Raw genomic sequence first — 27,842 nt, 5'->3', positions numbered from 1 at the left:
CCGAAGGGGGAGGGGCCACTCTTTCTTTCTTTCCTGTCGGGGGATGCTGATAGATAAGTATGAGACCCCCTGCAAGAATGCGATCACATTGGAAAAAAACAAGTCACCGCGTTGTTCCCTCCGCCGGCTCTCTCTCATTCACAGCTCCGAAATGCAGCAGCTCGTCGTGTCCGCTCTGCTGGCATCCCTGTGGACCCTGAGCACAGGAGCAGGAGGTGAGTGACATTTCATTCATTAGTGGAAAATTGATGGAAAATTTATCACACTGTGGGGGTTTTTATTTGACATATCAGTGGTTCTGGTTTGGAGAAATGCTCGGATTATTGCCTGAAGAATGGTGATTGATCTCTGATTTTTGCGTAAATTAGGTGATTTTAATTTAAGATTTTAGCTTCTTTTAATTGATGTGCCATAAAGTCTTCTTCATCAAAAACTCTGAGGGTGTTTTACATCAAAACGTGTATTTGATTGATAATTAATATCTGTAATAAGGTTAACTATTTCACTGCTGATCACTCTAAAAAAGAGTAAAGACAACCATAACATCAGATGCGTATTTTTGTGCGTAATGCGCGATTTTTATCACTTTTCTAAAAGAAACACTGATTCTTTTTAAATTCAAAGTTAATATTTCTCAAAATTTCACAAGAAAATCCAAAAATAGATCAAGAGAAATATTCTTCAGGTAAAAATAAAAAATACGGAGCCACAAAGGCAGGCTCCGCAGACGACAGAGCGGCTCCCCCCCCGCATTCAAATCCGCCTGCCTGACGCGTTCTCTCCCCACACACGCGTACACGCACACCTGCTTCACACACCGATGTGGCAGAGAACATTCCTCCATGTGTCCGACACGATCATCTACAACTCTTCACCGCAGAGCTCCGTGTTCAAGGGCGCGAGAGGATCCGAAGATCCTGGACCGGCTGAGACGAGGACCTCTCTCTTCCCCCTCACTCGCGCTCTCGTGCACCTGCTCAGAGCCACGCTGAGCCAATGACAGGCGTTTGCGTCCTCGTTGCCGCAGAAAGAGAGGGAGGGAGAATGAGAGGGAGAGAGGTGTCGAGCTGAGCGCAGACCGGCTGAATGTTGCGCGGTTGATTGTGAGGTGTTAATTCTGCAGGAAAAGCCGCGAGATTTTTCACAAACTTAAGGTTCAAATAACCAGTAATTAATGACTGACTGATGGTTGAGACCACTGTAGGCTGTTTGGACAGTCCGATCAGTGAAGAATCTGGGCAAACCAATGCGTAAATCTGCAGGAAAATCACTTGGAAGCTCTCTGATGTGCTTCCATGTGAATCCCAAATACAAATGTGCTGCCAATCGGTGAAGTGTGATCAAACTAGACGATGGAATTATCCTTAGGAAACTCAAATAGGCGAGTACAACCTTTCAAGTTCATAAAAAGATCACAATTTGTCCTGAATTTTGCTTTATCTCACAACTTTTCGTAATCCCACTATGTTTGTATTGTAATAAAACCTCTTAATGCCCAGCCTTACGTCATTCTTTGACTTAGCTTTAGTATGCATCCTCCTATTCCCTTCTATCTTTTGTATCCCAAATAAAACCCGCGCTCGTTTCACGCGCTCTGCGCCTGATCAGCGGCATTTTACGCAGCAGATTCACCGGCCCTTGAAAATGAAAGAGGTCATTTTTGGATGTTTACACAAGAGAAACGCATTTGATTGTGTCGACAAAGACGGTCAGGTCCTCTCCTTCTTAGTTTATTATTAAAGCACCCTCCAAAACAAACCGAGCTCGTTCCAGTCCTCATTTTCTCGGCTCTGTGAATCCCCGCAGACCTGTTTTTTTGGCACGCGGAGGAGGATAAAGGACTGGCAGAGCATTGCACAGTCTCTTCCTTTCTTTTGAACCGTGTTTGTGTGTGAAGGCAGCGTCTGCACAGTTTATGTCTGGCTCTACCAAAATACAATGGCATGAAAAGGTCCGGCACGTTACGTTACTGTGTGCTCGACGTGCACGCAGACGTACGTGACCTCTTTGTTTTCCTTGTCGTTGCCCTTTGTTTCTCTGAGTTTCCTCGGTGCTTGTTTCCCTCTCTGGGCAGAGTTCTCAGATCACTGAGACTTATTCATGTTGTTCGTTTTACCCTACGCCGCACAAAAGATCAAAAGAGGGCGCTGATTGGCTGAGAGTTGTGCGGACAGAAATCTGATTGGCTGAGGGGAGTACGGGGACTACGGGCTTTATAAACAGATATTTTAGATTGCAGGCCGTGGGGAAATTATTCAGATAATTTTCTTCATAGAAAACTGAAAATATTATTTTATATATATTTTATATAATATTATATTATTTCTGCTTATAGGCTGCTGCTGTATTTGGTAAATGTGGAACAGTTTTTTAACACATGTAAGCACTTATACAGTAGCATATAGAAGCACACAGTTAAATCTATAATGACGCATTACATTGGAGGAAGAAGTTGTCCTTAATTTCTCAGGTTTATTATGGAAATTGTAGACTAATTAAACTTTCATACCCCCTATTTTTTGCATGTGAATTGGTATTAAATAGTCTTAGTCTTAAACAATGGCAGTCTAAATCTCGACATCTGAGTACTAGGTACATAAATACTACATACTGTTACAAATATGCACAGTAACTGCCCTCTACAGGAGTTCTGAATTGAACTGAATGTTTCTATCAGCTGATGTGAAATCAGACAGTGTATGTGAGGCCTGCTTTTGTCCCCAAACCTAATACAAGACTGCATCAGCTCGTTCAGTAAACTGTAGGGAGTAAAGAAAATTGGGAGACTCGCCCAGCCAGTCTCAGCTGTCAGTGAGAGAGAGGCAGGGTACACCCCGGACGGATCACCAGTCAATCACAGAGGAACAAACCAGGCACGCCAACATTTTTACCTGCAAGCAATTTAAAGTCGCCTGTTAACTCAGCAAGCAAGTCTCTGTGCTGTGGGAGGAAACCAGAGTACCCAGAGAGAAAAGAAAACAAACAAACAAGCCAAAAAAAAAAAAAAAAAAGAGACCAAAGTATGTCCTCTTAGGGCATGTGTCAAACAAAGCCCCATCTACAGACAACCTAAGAAGACCAACATCCAGACATTTATTTAACTCTGATTTCCTGTGATCATGATTAATATCCAGTGGTTTCCTACAAGTGGACTTAATTGTAACTTTAAATAAATTCAAACATAATTTCTTGAGATCCAGAGAAAACAACTGAAGTCATGATTATCACAAGAAAACTAGTTTTCTTACACTGACATGATGAGATTAATATGTTAACAGGAATTTATAGGTGCATGCCCTTTTTGAGCTTCCATACAAATCTGCAATATCAGTGCTTAATGAACAAAACAGTAAATAAAATTCTTAAACGCCTGAATATCAGCTAACATTTGTTAGCAACATTTTAGCTGTATTTTTGTAAGCAATGACTATCGTTATAAAAGGGGTCTGCATTTGCTAGTTACGCTACACTGTATGTCTGGCTGCACGTTGGTATGATGACGTGGCACATTGGGATTGGCTAGATGCTGGAGCGTTTATGGCAGAGGTGTCTTTTTTCTAGTTGTGTCGTAGACTTACTGCTCTAATATTTTACCAAGATTTATACGTCTCAGACGTTTATGTTTATTGTCTGCTATTGTTTAATAGGTAATATTAACTGTTCATACGTACACGGCACGGTTTATCAAAGTCAAACCTTTCATATCAAAGCATGGCTGATTATGAAATGTAATTTCATAGCACTTTGTTCTTAGTGCTAGCTGTGTTAGCCTGCTAACATTTTTAAACTGATTACTTCCTACAATTAAAAATGATTGTTTTAACTACAGGACGAACCACAAAGATACTTAACATGAAGATAATAGCAACTGAAATATATGAATGTATCCACCTTATTCCTAGCCCCCATGATAGGAGCATATTTATTTAGCTAACTTTATTGGCTCCGTATCCGTATAGTAACAGACGACCACGTTTTCTTAAAGGACTTTTCTCTGTTTAGTTTGTGGGGTTGCTTGAATTCTTATTTCATCAACTATACAAATAATCCCTCTTAAAATTTGGGATTTATATTGCTATTACAATACATGGCTCAAGTTGTCAACTCTTCAGTTTTGTAAATCTCACATTTTGTATCTAGAATTAATTATAAATAAATATTGAAAAATGATGCAGTCCACAAAGAAAATGTTTAAAACACTGTTGTGAAGACACATTTTAACATTGTCACGCTATTAGTACCACAAATGGAGCAACAGGTACTGAGCATTGCAGAAAACACAAGATATAACTTTCAGCTTGTAATAACTTCAGCAAGATTTCTGATTTAACAAAAATGAAGACGTATTTACTACAGCGAATATTTCTTTCTTTCAAAACAACCACCACTGACATTAAATCATTATAGTAAGTCAGTGGAAGGATTGCATTTTTGCTATTATTGTTACTGTACCGGTAGTTTCACCCACATTCTTGGCTATAGTAGACCCCCCAAGAACAAGGTGGATACTAAGGTGTATTTCTTTTTAAATAAATAAATTCTACCTTTAACTCTCCAACCTAAAGCCAGCCACACTGCCAAGTCACCATACCAACTTACAGCCAATCATATTGTGTAATGTCACCAGCAGAAGCAGGACTCACACCAGCCTAGCTTGGTTTGTTTGGAGTGGTGTGAACGCTCATTTGAACTCTGGTGTGGACCAAACACATGAACTCTAGTTTGCTTGGTTTGCTTCCAAGCAAACCCTGGTGTGGTTTGTTTGAGGTATGAAAGGAAAGTTGACCAACTTGTGAACCAAAGGCATAAAGTGTTATGATCTATAGATGTATTTGTGATTTAATCCACTCAAATACAAATCGGTGCCTCACTCGGCATCTGTGTAACCATGGCAATATGCCATTGTCAGTCACTGCCTTTTTTTCTTCTTCAGTGCCGATTCATTTGTGTCATGCAGAGAGCATGCTGGACAGTTCACTGCCTTGCTCCATGGCTGCTCACACTGGGCAGCCTAAGAAATCCCAATACAGTGATGTTGTTGGTGTTGCTCAATTGTTTATGTGGTGAAAAAGACGACAAAAAGTTGCATACCTGTACTTACGTGCACCCAAGCGCCAAAAGCTACCTCTCTCCCCGTGCCTGGGCCAGGTAACTATGCTCAAGTTCAGAGCTCTCAAACTAGTCAAGAAAACTGGATTTTGTGGGTCAAGCGTGCCCTATGTAGACATCCATGTATTCTTTTTCATGTATAAAATTGTCTTTTTTCTCAAGATCTTGACTGTTAACTTATGATAAGAATTGTTTCCTCATGATAAGAAGTTAACTTTTTAACATCTTGAGTAAACCACTGAATTCAATTTATTATTAAGGAAAAGCAGCTTTATCTTTCTAGCATAACAACATTAATAGCAGCAAATCAGTTGAGATCCCAAGAAAACATCCATACATTTACACTTTATCACAGGAAATGTTGAAAGAAAGCATAGATGAAAGAGCTCTTTGGGCTTCTGTACAGATCCGTATTTATATCACCATCAACTTAAATTTGAGCAAACATTGTTTTTCCTCAGTGGCAGTATTTTTGTCAGCAACCCCTATTATGTCCTTCAAAAATCTTTTTTTTTCGTGTCTTTGACTAACATGCTTGATCATCACAGTTATCAGATGTCATTTGAACATCTCGTCTTTCTCAGAGTCATACAGCTGTGTTTCCTGAATGCTGCTGTGATTAGCCTGATTTTGCTGCAGCTTCATTGCAGATTTCTGCTTTATTTTCACAGCTCACACCCACTCTGTCAGACCACGTAGCCTGTAATGTAAAAACGAGTCAAGGTTTGAAGTTAATCATAATCCTTTAATACCCTGTGTGCTTCACGCTGCAGTCAAAGGGTATTAAGACATTTGTGAGTTTGAGCTGTTTTTCCTCTGCAGTCTTCATGCTCTTCTTACATGGACCCTGCAAAACAAATTAAAGAATGTATAAAGAAATCTGCTCCTTTTTTGTTGTCCGGGCCTTTTTAGTGAATGATTGAGTGTGTGAAAAAAATCTGGACTCCCCCAAATGTTTGCCCCCTGCTTGGTTTACTTCCAGTCCCCATTATCATTCAGGGGCAGCAGGAAAAGGCTCACCAACATGGCAAAGAAACCAAGCAGTGACTTCCTTTACAAACACCGGGAGAAGCCCTCAAACCAGTCCAACAACGGAGCAGGAGACCCTCCCCGTTTTTATTTTTCAATGGCATGTGTGTTTTCCATAAATATTTGATTCGTGAGATAGCTGCAGATATTTGTCTCCGAGCACGAGGTGGAAACATGCAAACCAATTGTGAAATATTAATAAACCCTCAGACAAACATGTGAGAACGGGACCTCACTGATGTTAAAGATTGGCCCCATGTTTATTCTGATAGCACGGAAAGATAAAACACAAACACCGACTTTTTTGTGAATAGGAAGACAGTTCTTGTGTATTAGGGCTTTTTGTATGGCCAGGAAATGCAGCCAGCTTAAACCAATGGGAGAACAATTCACTATTTGCAGTAGAGAAAAAAATAATTGTTAAAACATGTCAAATCTAGCTGGACAGTTTTTAGAGTAAATCTAATAAATAAACATCTCATTCTGCTCCCACAATAAGCTGAGGCATGATGGCATGAATTCTGTGTGTTTGCTGTTATAAATTAGCTCCAGTTGACAATGGCACCATAAAAACTTGGTCTTTTCTAAATGTGTATCATTTCCTGTGTTTCAGATTGGTGCTATCAGTCCCAGTTCAGCTGTGATCATCAATGCAATGGTAAGCACATGAACACTAATAACATGTTCTATAATAATGGTTTACACTTTCTCTTGTGCTCTCATCAGAACAAAGTTACAAAATTCTTCACAGAAGATGTCAAACTCTAACCTTAAAGCTGATGAATTAGCCAGATTTGTTGTCTGTCATCACATGGATCCATTGTGCAGAGCTTTATGGTGAATCATTGTTAGTTTTGACATCCTTTTAAAAAATGAGTCAATCTTTCTAGATTGAAATGCCTCTAAGTCACATTTAGTCATTTCTAACCTTTGTTGATTCAGTCTAGTTCTGGTCAATTAAAACTAAAAGCATTTAAGACCAGTTTTTGTCTATAAAAAATCCTTTCATTGTAGTTGAAACTACAAGTCAAAACATCTTATCTCTTTGCCTCCTACAGCTGAATGTACACTGTAAGATGAAACAACTGAATGTTGTTAAAAGGATAAGTTGTACTAACTGAAAAATCTAAAAAAGCTATTTCAGATCTATTTTCTGAGTTGACTGATGCCTTTGGGGATTAGAGAGAGAGAGAGAGAGAGAGAGAGAGAGAGATGAACACAAAAAGATGGAAGATGACAAATGCAGAAAAAGCTTACATGACTGACAAGTCCAATGACGCAAACAGCTTCAGATAAAAAACTTCGACATGGGTTTAATTTCAATAAAAGTGCCCTGTAGTTAAATCAGAAGTATCTGCTCTGAAAATGAATAAGCTGGTCTGTAAGATGAACATTCATTGGCTGATTTTAGAGTATTTTAACTTAAAGTTAACATGTATGGTGCTGTAAAAAAGTATTGGCCCCCTTCTTCATTTCATTCTTTTTTTTTTTTTTTTTTTTGCACATTTGTTACACTTAAATGTTTCAGATCGTCAAACAAATTTAAACATTGCACAAAGATAACCTGAGTAAATACAAAATGCAGTTTTTGAATAATGATTTCATTTATTAAGGGGAAAAAGACATGGCCTTATGAGGAAAAATGTCATTGCAGTCACCTATTAGTCTGGAAAGGGTAACAAAGCCATTTCAAAGGCTTTGGGACTCCAACGAACTACAGTGAGAGCCATTATCCACAAATGGAGAAAACTTGGAACAGTGGTGAACCTTCCCAGGAGTTGCAAAGACTCATCAAGTATGTCACAAAAAAACCTTCTAGATTAAATTTGCTCTCTACCAGAAAATCCTGAAGGAGAATGTCCAGCCATCAGTTTGGGACCTTAAGCTCAAGTGCACTTGGTTTATGCAGCAGGCTAATGCTCTGAAACACAGCAGCAAGCCTGCCTCTGAATGGTTTTTGAAAGTAAAATGAAGGTTTTGGAGTGGCCTAGTCAAAGTCCAGACTTAAATCTGATTGAAATGATGTGGCATGACCTTAAACTGGCTGTTCAGACTGGAAAACCCTCCTAAATGTCTGAATTAAAACAATTCTGCAAGGAAGAGCAGACCAAACTTAGGTTTAGGGGGCAATTACTTTATGACAAAAGACCAGGTAGGTTTGGATGGCTTTTCCCCCATAATACATGAAATTGCTTAAACATGGCAATTTGTATTTATTAGGGTTATCTTGGTCTAACATTAAAATCTGTTTGATGATCTGAACAATTATGTGTGACAAATACACACACAAAAAAATAAGAAATAAAGACTGGGAAAATATTTTTTCACAGCAGCACTGTAGATGAAGAATGATGAAGGCTCAAGGATGGATCCCTGTGGAACTCCACGCATGATTGATGTAGTAATGAATCAGTATTCCACTGTAATGCCTTTTCAGCATTAAACATCAAAGAAAATGCATTCCAGATGTTTTAACCAAAAGACATGAAGAAATCTTTGTTATAAGGAGCAGTAAAATTTCAAAGTAATAAAAGCTTTGAGCTTCTGCTGGCTGCTTCAAGAAATGTGTTTTGAACCTTCATAGGGCCTCTCTAACTGCAGTGACTGGTTCTAAAATAAAATGTGTCTTTCAATGAAACAGCTGTTTGTTTGTTTGTTTGTTTGATTTAGCTCCAGAAAAGTGGGACCATGCAAACAGCAACTGTGGAGGAAGAAAACAGTCCCCCATCAACATCGTCACCAGAAAGACTCTGAAAGACGAACGACTGACTCCATTTAAGTTTGAGAACTACCAGGAGATCTTCAGAGGAACCATCAAGAACAATGGACACTCAGGTGAGCATGTTCAACATGAAACATCAAATAAATATTACACTTGTGCTGTTTGGTGAACTCTGTATTTCTGTTTAATCCAGTTCAGGTTGGAGTTCCCCACATGAGCACCATCTCAAGTGGAGGTCTGCCCACCACCTACAAGGCGGTGCAGTTCCACCTCCACTGGGGCAACAATGGAGGACCCGGCTCTGAGCACACCATTGATGGAGAGCAATATCCAATGGAGGTAGATTGAGCTTACTAAACACAGCTGTTCTAGAACATTGTCCAGTGGATACTGTTCTCACCTTATAAAGCCAGATATGATTTGTAACTTTAAATCTAAAACCACAGTGGATGACATGTGTTGTCCATTCAATCATGGTTATTTTTCAAAGAAAAATCATGATCTCTTCTCATAAGACAAAAACATAGAAATCCTCTTTTAGGTAAGATACTAAAGCTCCAGTGAGGAAGTTTTGACTTGTTATGAAAAAGACTGAATTAAAATGATGCCTCTGTAAACAGCAGGCTGTTGAAAAAGCCTCTTTGAATTTTCAAACACTCAAAATGCAATGCAATGCATTTGATTGCTAATAGACACCAGAAGAAAAAAAATCACTACTCACAACAGAACAGTACAAGATGAACAGTACAGCACATAACAGTACATAAGAGGCTCTATTTCATCTACAGGGGGCACCAAAATCATCACAACTCATTCGTTTTGCAAGAGCTAAACTGTGGCACACACTAAGGTTTTAAAACCTCAACTAATTTTGAAACTGTGAGTACAACAGTTTATTAGGGCCTCGTCAAAAGAATTAAAACAAAGAGAACCTGTTAATTTTCAAGAAGGAAGCAAATGTTTCAGTTTAAAAGTCTTGATTCAACATGAAAAAAAAAGAATTTTCAGGGTTATAAAGCTGGAAAAGCTTATTGTGTGGTCAAAAATCCTACCAGACTAAGCTACAAGTACACAAGTACTGCAATTGATCAGTCAAAAAACGAATCAAATTTAACTTTTGGTACAGCATGGTATGCTTTTATTTGTGTTTCAATCATCAAAAGTTGGAAAGGGTCCCAAATAACTTGCCTCCTACTGTAGAGGTGCCAGGCTTACCTATCCACCCCAAAGGGTGGTTCTACACACACAGTAGACCGGCTGCAGTCAGTTGATTGGTCAAAAGAATCATTGCTACTCATGTGACAGCAGTAATAAGCATAAACATGGAACGCACTCTGTTTAAACATCCCAAGGATTTCGAGAGAACAATTTTTCCAGGATTTCTTTTAATTCTTTATTTATTGGGTGCAGATTTTTGCTCTACTTGTTAGGCTTCTGACTCATGATTGGTGTCTGAAATAGTTTTTAAAAAGTTAGCCGACGTGGCTATTCCAGCTTACACCACCGCCCACCACTTGACAAGTTATTTTAAGGTTTTCTGTGCGGAGCCATAACAACTAAGCCAGACCACCTGGTGGAAACGCAGCTTTAGTGTGTGGTGTGCAGCACAACACACACTAACAGATACATTCAGAAACAACTAGTCTTCACTCTTTAAACTCCAGATCTAGCGCAGTCAAATGCAACTTTAAAGTTAAGAAGCTAATATGGCTAGCTGTAAGCTACCTGCTACATCTATTCCAGTTGTAATTTTAGTCCCGCTCCTCTCTTTGAAAAACTAAGTTGTGATTTGCTTTACAGGACAAGTTGTATGAACACTTGTGTTGCTGCCACAAATGAAAAAGTTTGTCCTCTATTTTTGACCTCCATCTAACTTTATGCTACACGTTCACTATCATTGCCATGGTGGTGTTTGCTATGCTTCCTCCGTGCTTCCTGATTGGCTATTGCTCCAATCTACAGCGTACATGCTCAGCTGTCCTCAGTGTACCCCACACACAGCAGTATTTCTGGTCATAAATACTAAACATGCTTGATATTTAGTCTTCCAAGCAGATGGGTTGTGGTGAAATCACTCTTAACGCACCTCACACCACAAGGAAATGTGGCAAGATGATATTTGATGGCAGAAAGCGAGATGATCAGTGGAGGCAATTATTCAAAAAACTATTACCTGAAGATGACCTCTGGTTGAAGTGATGTGATTTAATAATTATTTTTTGTGGCATTGAGCAACTTACTGTAGCAATTCTTTGTAATTGCAATCTTCAAATTGCCCAACACCTACCCTGTGCTTGCAACCAATATTCCTAAAAGATAATTAATAGAACCATCCAATGACTGACTTTGGTCAGACAGGGGGAATTAAGACTGACGTTAAACTTATAATCTAATAGTGTGTACCCCACCTTTATTGCATTTTATGAAGTAGCTGACCCTTGCCATTTAAGCAGGTCATACAATCGAGACTAAACTGCATGCAATTGCATCTTTTTTGCCACATACTTGCACAAGTGTAGAGTTCATTCAATTTCAACACTCTGTGCTCATACAGATAACAGTGCATGTTTCCCAATGAGGCTTATTGACTTGTGTTTACTGAAACAATGTCACAAAGGAATGGAACAAGCTCTAGATACTCAGTCCTGTGAGTTAAACAAATAAAGAGCACCAAAAGCGTAAAAATCTGCATGTTTAGTCCAACACTGAAGTAACAATGTAGTGATAAAATCGTGATGTTTCTGTTAATCCTCTCTGAGATTGTACAAAGAAATGACTGTGTGAATGAAAAGGTTGTGACATCTGTGATATTTTGTCCCCAGCTGCATATTGTTCACATGAAGCACCACTACACTGACCTGACCACAGCACTGGCAGACCCAGAGGGAGTCGCAGTCCTCGGGTTTTTCTATGAGGTAAAATGATAAAGTCTGTGCTTTTTTTAAATGATCTGCTGTCAGTTGAAACTTCACAGTGCTGAGACGTTTCTTTTTCTGTTTCCAGGGGTCAAACAGTGCAAACAAAAAGTACGACCCCATCATCAACGCTCTGAAAAGCATTAAAAGCACAGGTAAGAGCCATCTAATAATAGAAAACATGTCTAGTCATCAGTATTACTGAAATCCACAATAATCTTAACTCTTAGAGTTGTAACGGCATGTCTTGCCATGGTAGCCACCACAACAGAACTGCCATGATAATACATGACATTTTTATTATTATTGCTATGATGACACCGGGAATTACATCTATGTAAAAAGTGTGAACTGCTTTTGAAGATTTTGATCTGTTGCTGTATTTTGTTCATGTTTTGTGCTGCTAACTTGTGATGGACCACAATTATTCTCTGCCATCAGTTGTGCTTTCTGTCACCTAAACTCCCCCACTCCATTTACAGCATGGCCCCACAAGACATTTTAAAGTCTAGCAGTTTAAAAGTTGTCTTCCTCTTTCATTCTGAGAGCTACTCACTCAGTATTCTGAAATTGCTTTCAACATTAATCGCTTTCACCATAACAGTCTGGCTGCAACCTGCAGATCTCAAACACCCCCTCTTACCCATAATGTGAGAGGCCAAGTCTGTCAGAATGAAAGTGCCATAATTTGCCAATAGAAGGTCTGGCAGTAAAATAATAATAATAAATTAATCACATTGTAGACATGACAGACTAAGCAACATTTCATAAATAAAAAAGAAAAAAAAGTCAAAAGTCTAATCTGGGATTAACTATAGAAGTGTTTTATTAGTAGATACACGAACAGTGGCTTGCTTTAGCGCCATTAGCTTTCGCTGACATAGCTGCTCTTGCTACATAATTCACACTACTACGTATGCCAGCGTAGCCAAGTTAACTTAAGCAGCATGAGCTTTAGTAAAAGAAGCTAAAGCTGATAGCTACGTAGATAACATATCTATGTAGCTTGCATTGTTTAGCTTGAGCCACATAAGCTATGTAGCATATAAGATATGTAAACTGTTATCTATGTAGCTGTTATCAACATAAACAGATTTATGTAAGCTATGTAAGCTATGCTTGCTGCAATAGAATGTTTTCATGGAGAACAAGCTATTTCCTTTATGTAGCTAAAGTTAATGTAGCTAAAGAGATAACATATCTATGTAGCTTACATAGCAGAGATTAGCTGTAGCTATGTTAGCTACAGGGCTATGTAGCTATTATCTACATGACTTAAGCAGCTAACAGAGCTACGTAAGCTATGCTTGCTATGTTTGAATGTTTTCTTGGAGGAAAAGCTTTTCCCTGTATGTAGCTAAAGCTAATGTAGCTACACAGATAACATATCTGTATAGCTTACATAGCTGCTTTGTGAGCTTAGCTTTACCTATGTTAGCTACATAGCTATGTAGCCATTATTTACATTGCTTATGCAGCTAACAGAGCCATCGTAAGCTATGCCTGCTGTGTTAGAATAATTTCACGGTGGACGAGGATTTATTTTGTAAGCATACTGTTTACGTGGTCTTATTAAACCAGTTATTTATTAAAATGGTTTGTGATCAGGATCCCTTATTATGGAGAATTCATCCATGAAACAAAAATGTTTTTTTCCTGCTTAGTAAATACAGCTTATAGAGTGCAATCTTTATTTAATGGATTACTTAATTAAAAACAAACAAGCAGCAGAGGTGCACAGAGCTAAACAGCAGGTCTCTTCTTGTCAGCATGTCTCGTCATGACATCTTTTGTTATTGTTTTGAATGGCTACCAACTTGCAGCAAAATTGACTCAGTGTGCTTTTAATTTAAACCATGATCTGTTTCATCTACAGATGGCAACACATCTCTACTTCCCATCTCTCTGGCACAAATAATCCCACCAGAGCAGAATCTGACCTCCTTTTATCGCTACCAGGGCTCTCTGACCACCCCGGGTTGCACCGAAGCCGTCATCTGGACTTTGTTTGAGAATCCCATCCCTCTGAGCACTGAACAGGTATGGATGAAAAGACACAGATAACAAAGTAAAACACTGAAATGTCTGTTGTTTCCATTAAAACTACATAAGTGTGAGTAATGGTTAGTTCATTTAATTAGGTACAAGTTTATGAACAATAATCACTAAATACTCATGACATAATTTATAATTATACACTGACGTCTCATTATTTTGGTCTTGAGTGCCTCTAAGAGCCACTGAAATCAAAACTGTCAGAAGTTAAAGTGGAAATGTCCCTTTTTGGACAACTAATAATTCATTGACATTACACAGTTTGAAATGGAAACCAAAAAAAGAGCAACCATTTGTCTAATACTGCGTATGGTGATGTATGTTGTGTATTGCTTTATCACGCATAAATAAGCGTTATGAAAATGCTTGGACAAGATACAGCAACTTAAATGTTGTTATAACTACAGTATCATGGGTAAGAGCTTGTAGATATGTTACAGTCCTGTTCTTCGATGTATATGCCCAGATAAACAGCAAGCATTCTCAAAGCCTATATTTACATTCCTCAATGCTCTTTTTTCAGACATTGGGGTGCTCATTTACGCAAGCTCTGATTTACATCTTTGAATATTCACTTTCCAATCACTGCTGTTGCATGCCAGCAAGGGGCCGAATAAAATATCAGCTTCCAGCAGCTGAGCACATTTGCAGCCCAGCTTAATTTGAGATTCACCTCCTCTGAACTTCAGAGTTAAAAGCTTACTGTTGCACACTAGAGGAAGTTAGAGTACAGGAACGCTACCATGAGGGAGAAATCTAGTGCAAAAAAAGTAGGAACAGCTGCTTTGTTGAAATAAATCAATCTGAAACTCCACATGTGAAGAATAAGAACATGTAGAAAAGGATCCCATGTCAGCATAAAGACAGACAGTTGAGTAAAACGAAAGGACATTTTTGTTCAAAACATCATTACAAAGTAAAACAACACACTATGTATGAAATATAAAATGGTGAAAAACTGACTTTAACTTTCATACAGAAATGTGAGTCACCGCACTACTTGGCACTTCCCCCATTTGTTGTACAAGTTCGGCCTTAGTTGGCAATGTTTCTCCCCCACAGCCATAATCTCACTGAACTCCCCACAGTAGAGGTTAGATTTGCTGCCTGAGCCAAAGACAAGCCTGACGAGGTTCACGGGCCCGGATCCAGGTTAGATGAGGATCCCTGCCTCTCTCCTCAGACCCAGGCTGGGTCGTGCATGTGAGAAGTCGAGACATGTACCAGACATAGCAGTACATAGTGTTTCTTTATTTCTTTTTGCTTTAATTTGTATGACATACACTAGTATGTCACTTCTATAAATGCAGTGGCTGAGGTGTCACATCTTATGACAGAATGAAGCATTGTAAGCTCTTGTTTAAACACTTTTAATCAGCTTCTTGCTGTTGGTATTGCCCTGCACTCCTGTGATCTACTGTAGGATTATGGTTGCAATATAATGCCTCATCACACATGCAGCTCTTATTACAGACAATCAAGTGAAAGCTATCTTAGCTCACTGATGATGAATACTATCAAAAGAGCAGAAACACGAGAAATTAAACGAAAGGATGGCCATTCCTATTGCCCAAGTACAGTGTCATTCTGTGGGGAACACAGACTTTATTCATGACTTAAACACTTACATAAAGTTATTTAACTTTATTAAACCCTTGATTTTGCCCTTTTGTCTATTTTTCTAATAATAACTTCAACAACTCCTTTGATGCAGAACTACTGCACAAATTATGAGATGGAGACACGCTATCCAGCCCTGGTTCTCTGAATTAAGAAGTCTTTTTTTCTTAAAATTATTTTGAGACTTCTAGAATAATTGGGATAGGACAGCTGAAGAGAGACAGGAAACATGGGGAAAGACATGCACCAAACAGTGCAGAGACTGGGAATTGATCCCTCAACCAGGTCATCAAGGACTACAGCTTCTGCCCATGGGCTCTACCAGCTGAGCCGGACCAGCGTCCCATGAAGAAGTCTTTAAAAACTGCACACCACTTTTTTTAATCTTTAATATACATTAATCTTTAAATGTATATTGTTGACATAATGGAGGAGAAAAGCTGTTAAAAAATGGTGCTGCCAAACTGATCCACTCCGTGAGCACACAGTGAACTAGTGCAGCAGGAAAGAAGTGAGGGAGATGGGGCATGGTGTGCTAGACAGGACAGATGGAGGATATACTTCATCTGTTCTAAAGCAACTTTTAACAATGAAGCACGTGAAAAACAGTACAGACCTTAGCTGCCTATTAATACAAATCCAGTCAATTCAATTAGTTCAGCAAGGGAAAACATCTGTTTGCATTGCCAAAGCAGTGTACAAATAAATTACAATAGCAGAAAAAAGTATTAGCAAGACATTGTTTTTATTTTTGTCTTTGTTTTTTTATGTGATAATATTAAGTTGATTTATTGATAAAAAATATTGGGCATCTATTGAGGAACTGGTCCTCTCCAAAAAACAAAACAAAACAGCCTGAACAATGTATAGTGATGTCTGCGCACCTGCTCCTCATCCAATAAAGAGACCACATATGTAATACCTGCTTCTGTGTGTTGCACTCACAACACTCTAATCTAAATGGATTTCTGTCATTGAAACAACTCAGAATTGTTGTTTTAATATGAATTATAAAAGCCAACTCAATGAGGTAAATGTCAGGTTTAAATCAGGTTCAGGCCCATAAAATAAAAAAAGTTATTGGTACAGGACTGGCCTGGGTCAGGGAGAACGTGTCAGGGCTCAGACATGTTTGGACTGCAGTCTGGCTGTAGACTGTACATCTCTGGCGGCCACTTTCACTTTTCATCTGAGACACTGTCTGGGTAAGAAAGGAAGTGCCGTTATTGGCTAACACAGCATATTTCCAAATGCATAGCACACAGCATATTTATTAATTCAATTTCATTCATAAACAAAATCTTGCAGTTGCATTCATGAAGTAAGCACATTACAAATATTACAGACTAAGTAACATTTCATAAATGAAACAAAGAGGTCAGGCTTCATTGTGGGATCAAATTATGTTTTAACTTGTTCAGCTTTAGCTAAAGCTAAAATAGCTATGCTATGTAATTTCCATTTTTACGTAAGCCAATGTGGACTAAGTTAGCTTTAGCAATGTGGCGAAAGCTATCATAGCTACATAGATAATGTAGCTTCCATAGCTGATTTGTGCACTTAGCTTTAGCAACATTAGCTATATAGCTATGCTAGCTATGTAGCTACATTATGTACATGGCTTATGCAGCTAACAGAGCTTTGTTACTTGCGTAGCTACATTATGTACATGGCTTATGCAGCTAACAGAGCTGTTAGCTATGTAGCTACATTATCTACATATTTTACTCAGCTAACAGAGCTATGTTAGCTATGTAGTTACATTGTTTACATAGCTAACTCAGCTAAGAGAGGTATATTAGCTATGTATTTACATGATCTACATAGCTTACTCAGCTAAAAGAGGTATATTAGCTATGTATTTACATGATCTACATAGCTTACTCAGCTAAGAGAGCTAAGTTAGCTATGGAGCAATATTATCTACGTAGCTTAGTCAGCTAACAGAGCTATGTTAGCTATGGAGCTAATTATCTACATAGCTTACTCAGCTAACAGAGCTATGTTAGCTATGAAGCTACTTCATCTACATAGCTTACTTAGCTAAGAGAGCTATGTAGATGAAGCAACATTATCTACATAGCTTAGTCAGCTAACAGAGCTATGTTGGCTATGTAGCTACATTATCTACATAGCTTACTGAGCTTAAAAAGCCATGCAAGCTATGGTAGCTATGTTATCTACATAGTTTCTCAGCTAACAGAGCTACGTAGTTACACTTGCTGTTTTGGAATGTTTCAGTGGAAGACAAGCAGACTGATTTCTTGGGGTTTTTTTTAGTAAACGTTTTGTAATAAGGGTTTGCAGGTCAAGTTTTCCAACTTATAACTTTTGATATCCCCACCCTTACCTTAGCCCTTAACAGAAGTTTGTTCCAGTTTTATTTTGAAAATCTTGGGGTATATTTCTGTTCTGACACATACAGCGTCTCAATCTAGTGGTTTGTGAGAAGGGCCATCAGAGATGTATGTTCTCCAGTCAGACCCTCCTCATATATTTGGCCCTTTAACAAGTTCTACCCTACACCCACTCCCAACCCTTGATATTTCCATACATTAGAGCATCCTGTTATTCCCATTTTTAATAATGATTTATGTCATCTTTGTTGCAAACTCATACTTTAGCAACATAAGTTCAATATATGAAATATACACTTACTTACATAAATGGTTGTTTTTGTGGGTGTCAGAATATTGTGCATTTAGAGTAAATCTTCTCTAATCTGGTTGTACATTATATAGTCTAATGACAGAAGAAGCTCTCTACTCCATTTTATTCTATCTCTTTAAACAGGATCTGCCTGAATTCTCACAAATGAAACCATGCTCTAACATTTTCATTTTTCATCCGTCCCTCCAGCTGCGGGCGTTCTCCGAGCTCAAGTTCCGCGATGGAAAGCCGATGGTCGGGACCTTCAGGCCGGTGCAGCCGCTCAACGGCAGGCAGGTGTTCCGGTCGGGCAGTGCTGTGATCCTTGCCAGCTCCACCCTCCTCATGATTGCCATCACCACTGCCTTGGGCATGTCCGTACCAAACTAGAGCGAGACTTCCCATGCTGCACTGCAACATCCATGAACACAATAAGCTCTGTATCATTTCTAAACTGAACTCTCCACCGCATGGTTACTAAGATGATGGACCACATCATAGTGCAGAAATCACTCACCTGATGTTCCTCCCTTACAACATAAATGACAAAGGCATTCTGGGAATGCTTTACGAAAGGTGCCGTAAGGGTTTGATCAGCATTAGTGCATGCATAGTGAAGCAGTAGGTCTTATTTCAGCGTTATGAATGTGCCGTAAAGAAGGTTACCAAGCACTAAAAGTTCAAACTGAATCCAAACTCAACACCAGACCCCTGAGTCATGCCCAAACTTTTCACAGCATCATCCTACAAACACACCCTCGTACCCTTTAGACGTCATCCGCCTTTGCCAATGTCAGGTAAATTTAGTCTCTGCTAATGTCTCCAATGGTTTGTGCTCTGAGTGCCGATGTTAGCCCCATGACCCGGCACGTGATGCGTGGCTCTCTCAGTGGGGCATGTGAACAGCACGGAGCTATTTATAGCCGCACTGAGTCACAAAAACGAGCTCCATTTCAAAGCTAGCGGTCAAAAGAGTCAGCAGTTTGGCTTTTCTCTCCTGGTCCGGGAAGCACAGAGTGCAACCATCAGGTGAGTCCAGCCACTCAGTCAGCAGTTGGTGGGACATGGGGGAGGGGTTTTACATTTCTCATGGGGAACAACTGCTGCTGATCTGAGAAGAGACCCGGAGTCTATCTACTCGTACAATCAAAGGACACTGAAACCTGAGAGCAGGATGAAACAGCAGAGACGCTAATGCTAATAATGACAAAGCATTTGGCAGATGTCAGATGAAGCACACAGACTGTATAAAAGGAGTGGATGAAGCTATTGGGACGTCAGTCATTAGTCTGAGAATTTTAGCATTAAGGTTGGCATTTTGGCCACCAAACACAATGGTTATGAGACCAGAAGTTTGCATGATATGAGGACAGTGAGGCTATACCTTTAACATCTCAAATCTGGTTGGCAGGTTGCTTTGATCACTACTATTCAATTTTTGTGTTTTTCACTCTTAGATCCTGTGTCCACCAGTGCTTTTCTTCTTTTTGCTTTTACAGTTCCCACAACCAGTGTCTGAGCTTCTCACCAATTGCAAAGGTTTTCTTGTAGCACTTCTGCTTCCCTTGTAGTGCCTGTTAAGTCAGTTTAAATTGTGCCATATAAGGGTTAGAATTCAACATTTCAGTCTACCTGCCACTGAGACAAACATTTTTCACAAGCAGCATCATTCAAAAAGGTATAATATGATAATCAAAGCTTATAGCTATCAAGTTTGAGGCTATTTGATAAGAGAGAGTTGGTGCATAAATGATCCAGACTACCACTCATTTTTAACCTTGTTTTTTAACCAATTTGTCCTGTATTCAACCAGGTAAACATCTGCTGTGCTTCCTACGGGAACTGTTTATTCACAGGAAATTTCCCTGCAGTATGAGTGTCAGACTCACTAGAATTTGCAATTTGAGCACGGTTTCTGCAGTCTCACACCAAAATTCAGGCTTTGTTCAATTACCTTGTACTTGTGACAAGCAAGACATTGGTTCAAACACATCTTTAGCAGATTTACTAGCTACAATGGAGAACTATTTTCCTATGATACTGAGTCAAACCACCCCAGCACACAGCCCCCTGTGAACATTTGACAGCAGCCCTGACACAGGGAGGAGGCCATTTTTTTTGTCAGTGAGCGTCTAGGCCCCCCTTGATTTGCTCATAAAGTCAGTAGAAATAAGCAGAAAAAAATGATTTAATTTATGCCATTTACTGTATCAAAATCACTCTGTTAGGTTAGGCTACTTTTATTTACAGCCCGAGTGGCCAGTAAGTTGAGCAAATTCACCTGAGATTGATCAAAGGTATCTGCATTTGGCTGGTGGTTGGTGCTAATTTCCCACACTGCTCCATATAGATTTTCTATAAATGCACAGTATTTAAATTGGCCACGAGGAGGCCAATGTAATGCATCTTAGTATAAAACAGATACAGCAACAGAGTGGCAGCTTCTCAGGCCTGGCCCATTATATAGCAGTTATTTAGGCAACATTAGGTTTTTCAGCAGCAACAATAAACATGACATGACTGTCATGGTAGCCAAGTTACGACCAGTTCCAACTATAAAAATTAACAGTTATTTTGGATCTGCAATTTTTTTGGTAAGTTTGCCTTTATTGTAGTAATAGGACAGTTAAGAAAGGTGAAAAAGAGAGAACAAGGAATGGCATGCTGAAGAGGAGCAACAGGCTGGATTTGAGCTGCCCGGATACCAGCATCTGTACATGGGGCAGGTCGATATAACCATTAATGTAGACATTTCAGTGCAAAAAATAAACATATACCTTTAATTCATGAAAATTCCAACAAAAGGAAATGTAGATTAGTCATATCTAAGTGTTAGTAACAGCAGCTCCTGACCTGGAAGCTGTCCCCTCTAAATGACAGGATTAGTTTCTCTTCCATCATTGTTAGTGATCAGTCTGACATTAAAAGTGCTGCCCCTTTATGGTTTATATTGGTCAGCAAGGGAGAAGTGGCATGGTGATGTTCCAAAAGTTGAACTGGTTTCATCTGAGAGGCTGTTTAGACTTTGCATTAATATCCATGCTGGATGATTTGATTATACCTTGACAGGACTTACGTACAGTGTTTACACTTTCCATTACAATGCATCTCTACTGAGTACCTGAGATCAGAACTCACTTGCCTGCCTCACATGCACCCTTACATCATTCTCAGCCCAGAAGGGTGGTCTTTAATGCTGCCCAGGACACATGAGCGTTTACACTACCAAACCGATGTGGATAAATGTATGTCAGTCCACGTCTGTTTGCAGTCAGGATCTCAATGGATCCTCAAGATGCACACTTATCACGAAGGCTAGTCACTTACTAACAGATCACCCAGGATGGATGTAAATGCATGATGTAAACAGCCTCTGAGAGCTCTGACAGTCTAGCAGAAAAAAGACTAGTGCAAAGACTAGCGTTGGTGGACAAGGATTCCTAAACTTTTCTAAACATTACTTTGATTTCAGCACAATCTCACCAAATGACCATATTTTTTATATCTAACCAATTATATGCATATGTTCTTGTAAAAATTGATAATTGATAAATAAACAGTTTAAAATCATTTTTTAAAAAGGATTTTTTTAACTGGAAGGCATCTTGCAACCATCTCTTTCAGTGTCTTGCGACCCCAAAGGGGGCCCTGATCCCCATGTTGAGAACCACTGCTTTATGGGACCAAGAGTTAAAGCCTTTACAACATACAGTTTTGAGCAAGACTTGAATCTTTAATTAAAGATCATAAAACCATTAGGAAAATGTTAACTGAGGTTACATATCAATGATAGGTTTTCTCATCTGTTTCCACATAGTCCACATACTCTTTGGCTCCGCCCCCTTCTGGCTTTTGAAAGAATGCAGGTTTTTGGGACTTTTGCAATAGCTTCACTCTCAAACTAAGGCTACATCCATTTCTATCATACAGTCTACACAGGAGTATCACTTTTCTCTTCAAAATTGTGTCGTTATTTCCATCCATGTCACACATTCAGCATGAATACGCATGTTTTGATGTTAATAATGAGCTACATGTACATGAATGCAGGGTTAAGCTACACATGCATTGCCAAATCCATTCACAACTCCGCCACTCCATTCTTCCACTTCTGACTTATGAAGTTCACTGAGCTTCTCTCTGAGAACATGTTGCCATGTTCATGGCTTGTAAAACAGAGTCTCGGATGCACTGAATGTTATCGACTGTGAATTACACCCCACTGAGTCCTCACTCATTTATTCAGGAGGGCTCGTTATGTATTCTGGCAAGAGATCTGTGCAATTTTCAGCTAGATGTACTGTGATGACCGAGCAAGGAATCTGTATATAAATTCCATTGTTTCATAATGCATCAAGTTATATTTCTATACGTGTCATTGTACACATGTATTTATGTACCGAATGTGTATATTGATATGAGACGCACAGTTACTGTTATTTATGTACTGCAAAGTTTATATAGTACTGAATGCAGACCCATATACAGAAAATGAAGCATCAAGTTGTCCATGACAAATCGACTCTACTTATGATGTTTAAGTGTATGAGATTGTCAGGTTGTAATGCTTGAAAGTGTCATAAATAATATGGAGAATGTGTTCCAACTGAACTAAAAGAATAAAATACTTACATGCCTTTTTAACAAGTGTGTCTTCTGCTTACAAGGGCGCAATTCAAACTAATGGACCGTGATCAAAACAATGTCCTCCCACGCATCTCTGCACGGTGAAAACTGATATTAGAATACACTTTGTTGGCTCTGCTGTTTGACTGTGAGCTCAGTAACAGCGACACGCTGCTTAAATGACCTTTCCCTGATGTTACACAATCAACTTTCAGCTGCACGGAAACATAGCAGAGGAGGTAGTTTTATCATCATATGTATAAGAAAACATACCATACCACCTTCAGAGAAGAGGCTGCAGGCACTTTTACACCCTCCTTTCACTGCCTTTCGTCTTTTCCTACATCCTGAAAGGAATCAAAAGGCTTATTGTGACGGACAGGCTGAAGAGGACAGCAGCCTCTCACAGAGACGTGCATCACTAGAGAGGTAAGAATGAATGAAAGCCTCCTGTTCATTCCCGTGATCAGGCCTCTAATGCCCCTTCAGTTAAGCATCAGGACAGGCTGGAGATCAATGGGTGGGTGCCTCATATCTGACAAGGCTACCTTGATCTGTCCAGTCAACAGGACAGTACCTACTAACTCCCTAATTTTCCCTCAAGTCACCCGTGTCCCTCAGGGTCTGCAGGACAAAGGGAGCCCTTCTCCCATCCTTATCCTGAATGTGACCCTCTCTGAAAACAGGCAGCCCATCAGATAAAGGCCTGAAGTTAAAGGTCACTGGGCCAGACTTTATCAGGGAGGAGGAGAGAAAAACAAGGAGTTTCACCTTTACTACCTCTCTGTGTGATGCCCCAGTACTTTCTGAATCTTAAACCTGAGATAAAGCCCATGCAGTGTGGAGTGATGCTGCAATACTTACAAGGCCCTCGTCAGCAGACATTAGTAGCCACATTTACCTCACAATAATCCAATAGACACCCCCGCTAACCTTGTTATCATCCTCTCAGTGAAATCACTCAGAGTTGTGGGGACAATGATGTCGCATTAAACTTTTTCCGAAGGGCTCTTTTCAAACCTTTCCATCCATCAACATACTTACAAACTCAAACATACAACCTCAATTCCAAAAAAGTTGGGACACTTTGTAAAATGTAAATAAAAACAGAATGCAATGATTTGCAAATCCCTTAAACCAGTATTTTATTAGAGCATAACATATCAGATGTTGAGATTGAGACATTTTACCATTTTTATGAAAAATATTAGCTCATTTTGAATTTGATTGCAGCAACACATCTCAAACAAGATTTAGTTAAAACCTAGAATTTGGCTGACGGCAACCATCTGGGATCACTGTTGTAATTCCGGACAGGAGAAAAGAGTTGCTCCGCCTACTTCCCCAAACAAGGTATCCACAGCACTATAGACAGAGCATGAACCTGATATGCCAGATAGACTGTTTCATATAGTCATTGCATGAATGTACTTCACATTCATCTGAGGAAGCCTCCATGGAGAGTGTTTGGGTAGGGCAGGACTTTGCACTCTGGACAAAATCCAGCAAAGAAGACCCAGCTAAAAACTACATCAGACAAGAATGGGACAACATTCCTCTCCTAAAACTCCAGCAACTGGTCTCAATCCTTGGACGTTTACAAACTGTTGTTGAAAGAAGAAGGGGATGCTACACAATGGTAAACATGGCCCTGACTGACTTAAGTTTTGTATTTATGCTTTACAACTTCTGGGTCAAAGCCTGGTACAGGTCAGAACACTCAGGCCGTTAAGTAAGAACTTTGTTGGGATTTTTTTGTTGGTTTTTTCTTTGTATGATTCCAGTCAGAATAGAATGCTGAGAGGAATGTTGAAAGTCCAGTTTTAGTCAAACTGACACAATAAATTAACATTTTCCACATCATGAAAATATACTAACTGAGCAAATCTGTGAGCTACTTTATAAGGACAGCTGAGCATTTGGTGGCACAGATGAAGGTAGGCAAAGTCAGTCTGTTTGGCACAACACTTAAAAGTTTCTATTTGAGGAACTCACTTTGTGTGTGGGGTGCAGCATCTTGACTTATCTGTATTTATGCTTTTCATGCTTTTAGAAGATTATAATAAAAGTCACAACAAAATACCATCTCTCTTCAGTACCTAGTTTTGTACAGGTGAAGATGAGAGAGAGATTTCTTAACCCAGCACTCCTTCTACAGTTGGAAGGACTGACTAGATTTATAGGTCAAAGGTCAAGGTCATTAGGACTAATGTTCATCCCTTGCTTATAAGATTTCAATGAATCAGACCACAACACAAACCTCCATAGCGCTGCCTCTTCACTCATCACACTACTTTCACTGCAGGTGTAACCTCACTGTATAACCACCTGGCTGGAGCTCCAGTTTTTATTTAGCCTTGCTGCAGCTGCCCATGTCATAATTCCCTGGGAAACTCTGGGTTAGCAAGTGGTGAAGTAAAAGAAGAGAAGGACAGTTGTAAGCACTGCTTAATAAAAAATTATAAATCATGAAAAATGGAGATACAAGGTTTTAGGCTAAGACAACTATCTGTGCCTTTTGGAGAATTCAAATATTGATGACCAATGTCGTTATAGTACAGAACCTGCCAGATGCCATTTCTCTACACTTAAAAGTATTGGAATTTAGCTTTAGAATATTTAAATGTAACTAGAAGTTAGTATGAATCAGTGGCTGCACCTTGGCTTTCTATCAAAATGGACAGCAAGGATCCATCTTTTTTTTTGTGTAAAGAGCTGAAATGTCAAAGATCTGTCCAAACAAAAAGCTCCGGATGCTGTCAATTGGGACATTACATCTGCTCCTATTTTAAGAAAAACACTCACATTGGTTTCAAATTACTGACCCAGGCCATTAATGGGGTATAGACCCCAAAGTCTGTTCATTTGATAAGTGTGAACTAGGGGTGACCCGGAATAGTCGGCGATTCGACGATTTGATTCGGAGGAGTCTGATTCGACTATGAACCTCATAGTCAAATGTTGCCATGTAACCAAGCTCGTACCATTCTGACTACATGGGGGTGCCCATGGCTGCTAAGCCTGAGTTTCTGTTAGCCGGCATTTGCTGGTAAAAAGGGCGGAAGTCTGGCAGATAAAAATATAACTGGTCAAATAAAAGGTCAAAATTTTGAAAGAAGTAGATGCAATTTCCCATATTCTGGTGCATTTTATCAGGTTTTTAGATGAAAAATTATCTCCCTCTTTCATTGTTTTTCCTTGGAGCCAGCATGGTCTGCAATTACAGTCTACTATATTCTGGTGTAATACATAGAGGACTGACACTGGCAACTTTTTTGGCACTTTATTCTCTATTTAATTTAATTTAATTTTTATTCTATTTGCATCTGATTTTTAGAAATTAAACTTGTTTTGGGCTATGTAGCAAGCACGGACCTCCTCTGCAGAAAAAAAACTGCCTGTCACCTTTCAGCACTCACCTCAGCATCAGAGCTGTCTCCACTGCCCCTGCATGCTGCCCCCTGCATGCTGCCCCTGCCTCTGACTCACTCTCAATCTCAACCACCTATATCAGGAGACATGGAGATGCATTGAGCATTCTTTCATATTGATAATTGAAATAAGCTTAATGTAGATTGTTCACATGAAGATTTCTGTGATGTAGCTAAGTCATGTTATCTGCACATCAAATACACAGGTAGTATTGCAGCCTACTAATTATGTAGGCTACATTAGAAATAGGCCACCTCCCTAAAACATGACTGAGCAATTTGACAGTTCAGAAATGGTCAAATGTGTGTTCAGACCTGGAGTCTTTTTTTTAATGGATGCTGTCAGCGAGAGGAATAACATCATGAGAGAGAAAAAAGTGAGTAAAAAAGAGCCTAAATATGTTTAGAACTACAAATGAACTTCCTTCTGTCGATTCTTATTTTTATAACATCACAGTTCCGACCCTCATCCTTTATCTGGGATTAGGACCTGCAAAAATGACTCAAGAGAGATACTCTGGCAGTTACTTCAAATTGTTTTTTAGTTGTTTTTTTCATTCTTTTTTTCAAAAGTTTAGTTTTCTTAACTTTGGTTTAGTTTTGAAACTTATGGTCCATTTAAGAGCCTACAACAAATCACAGTGAGACATGAACATTTTTAACCATTTGATTCATTAGGTCTTTTTTCTTTTTTCTTTGGTTCTAAATGAAACCATTGGGTTAGGTCTAGAAATAAAAATGTGTCCTCGGTCACGTTTAGCGCAGACTTGTATGTATCGATGTATCATAGAATATCAGATTTATGCGTTTTGCTGCTGTTAATGCAGCAAAATAATGTTAAGGCAAATGTCCAGTAGTTGTTCTAAATGGCCAGAATTCTCGAGGACTACCAGTCATTTTGACCAGGGACAAAAAAGTCAAGCGGAAACGCTGTTCAACTATTTGTCAACTAAAGGCAAAATCCTAGGAATCAGATTCGACACTGAAAATCCTTAGTCGAAGACACCTCTAGTGTGAACACATACTCCCTCTTCAGGATGGAGTCTGGGGCACAATTCATGCAGACTGTATAGGGAGATGCTTGAATGACCGTGCAAGATGGAGACAACTTAGAGACACCACAAAGACACATATGACTACTCTGAAGGAGTCACAAGCTTCAGTAGCTGAGATGGGAGAGACTGCATACAACAGTTGTTGCCTGGGTTCTTCACTAGTCAAAGCTTTATGGGAGGGTGGCAAAGAGAAAGCAACAGTTGAAGAAAACTCATTAAATCTAAACTAGAGTTCACCAAAAGGCATGTTGGAGACTCCATGGTCAAGTGGGAGAAAGTTCTTTGGTCGAATGAGACCAAAATGGTGCTTTTTGGCCATCAGACAAGACTCTATATTTGGCTGACACCAAACACTGCAAATCACAACAAACACACCATCCCCACTGTGAAGCCTGGTGGTGGCAGCATCATGCTGTGGTGATGCTTCTTGACAGCCAGCTCTGGATGGCTTTAAAGGTAGAGGGTAAAATGTATATGTAGTGTAATGATAATGTAATTGCTTTTAAATTCAAGAAAAGGGTTAAAAATCGCAGGGGGTGATTACTTTTCATAGGCACTGTATATCTGACTGGATACATAGTTGAGCATGCTTGAGCTCTAAATAATGTTACTAATGTGAAAGCAGACTAAC

At 39.3% G+C, this 27,842-nt stretch overlaps 1 protein-coding gene across 1 annotated transcript; it reads left to right on the top strand.

Annotated features, from left to right (window-relative positions):
• Window positions 1-102: 102 nt before the first annotated feature.
• Window positions 103-22,721, top strand: ca4a (carbonic anhydrase IV a). Its single transcript, XM_041800720.1, has 8 exons — window positions 103-215; window positions 6,752-6,796; window positions 8,809-8,973; window positions 9,054-9,199; window positions 11,683-11,775; window positions 11,864-11,930; window positions 13,652-13,815; window positions 18,310-22,721. Exons 1-8 carry the CDS (start codon window positions 152-154, stop codon window positions 18,487-18,489), a joined length of 924 nt encoding a protein of 307 aa, XP_041656654.1. The 5' UTR covers window positions 103-151; the 3' UTR covers window positions 18,490-22,721.
• The last annotated feature ends 5,121 nt before the right edge of the window (window positions 22,722-27,842 follow it).

The sequence above is a fragment of the Cheilinus undulatus genome, linkage group 12, assembly GCF_018320785.1.
Source record: "Cheilinus undulatus linkage group 12, ASM1832078v1, whole genome shotgun sequence".
NCBI lineage: Eukaryota > Metazoa > Chordata > Actinopteri > Labriformes > Labridae > Cheilinus > Cheilinus undulatus.
This window is presented reverse-complemented; position numbering and strand designations above follow the sequence as displayed.

Coding starts and splice junctions, on each gene's coding strand:
- ca4a (XM_041800720.1), top strand. CDS start 152: ATGCAGCAGCTCGTCGTGTCCGCTCTGCTGGCATCCCTGTGGACCCTG. Junction 216..6,751: donor CCTGAGCACAGGAGCAGGAG/GTGAGTGACATT, acceptor CCTGTGTTTCAG/ATTGGTGCTATCAGTCCCAG. Junction 8,974..9,053: donor CAAGAACAATGGACACTCAG/GTGAGCATGTTC, acceptor TGTTTAATCCAG/TTCAGGTTGGAGTTCCCCAC.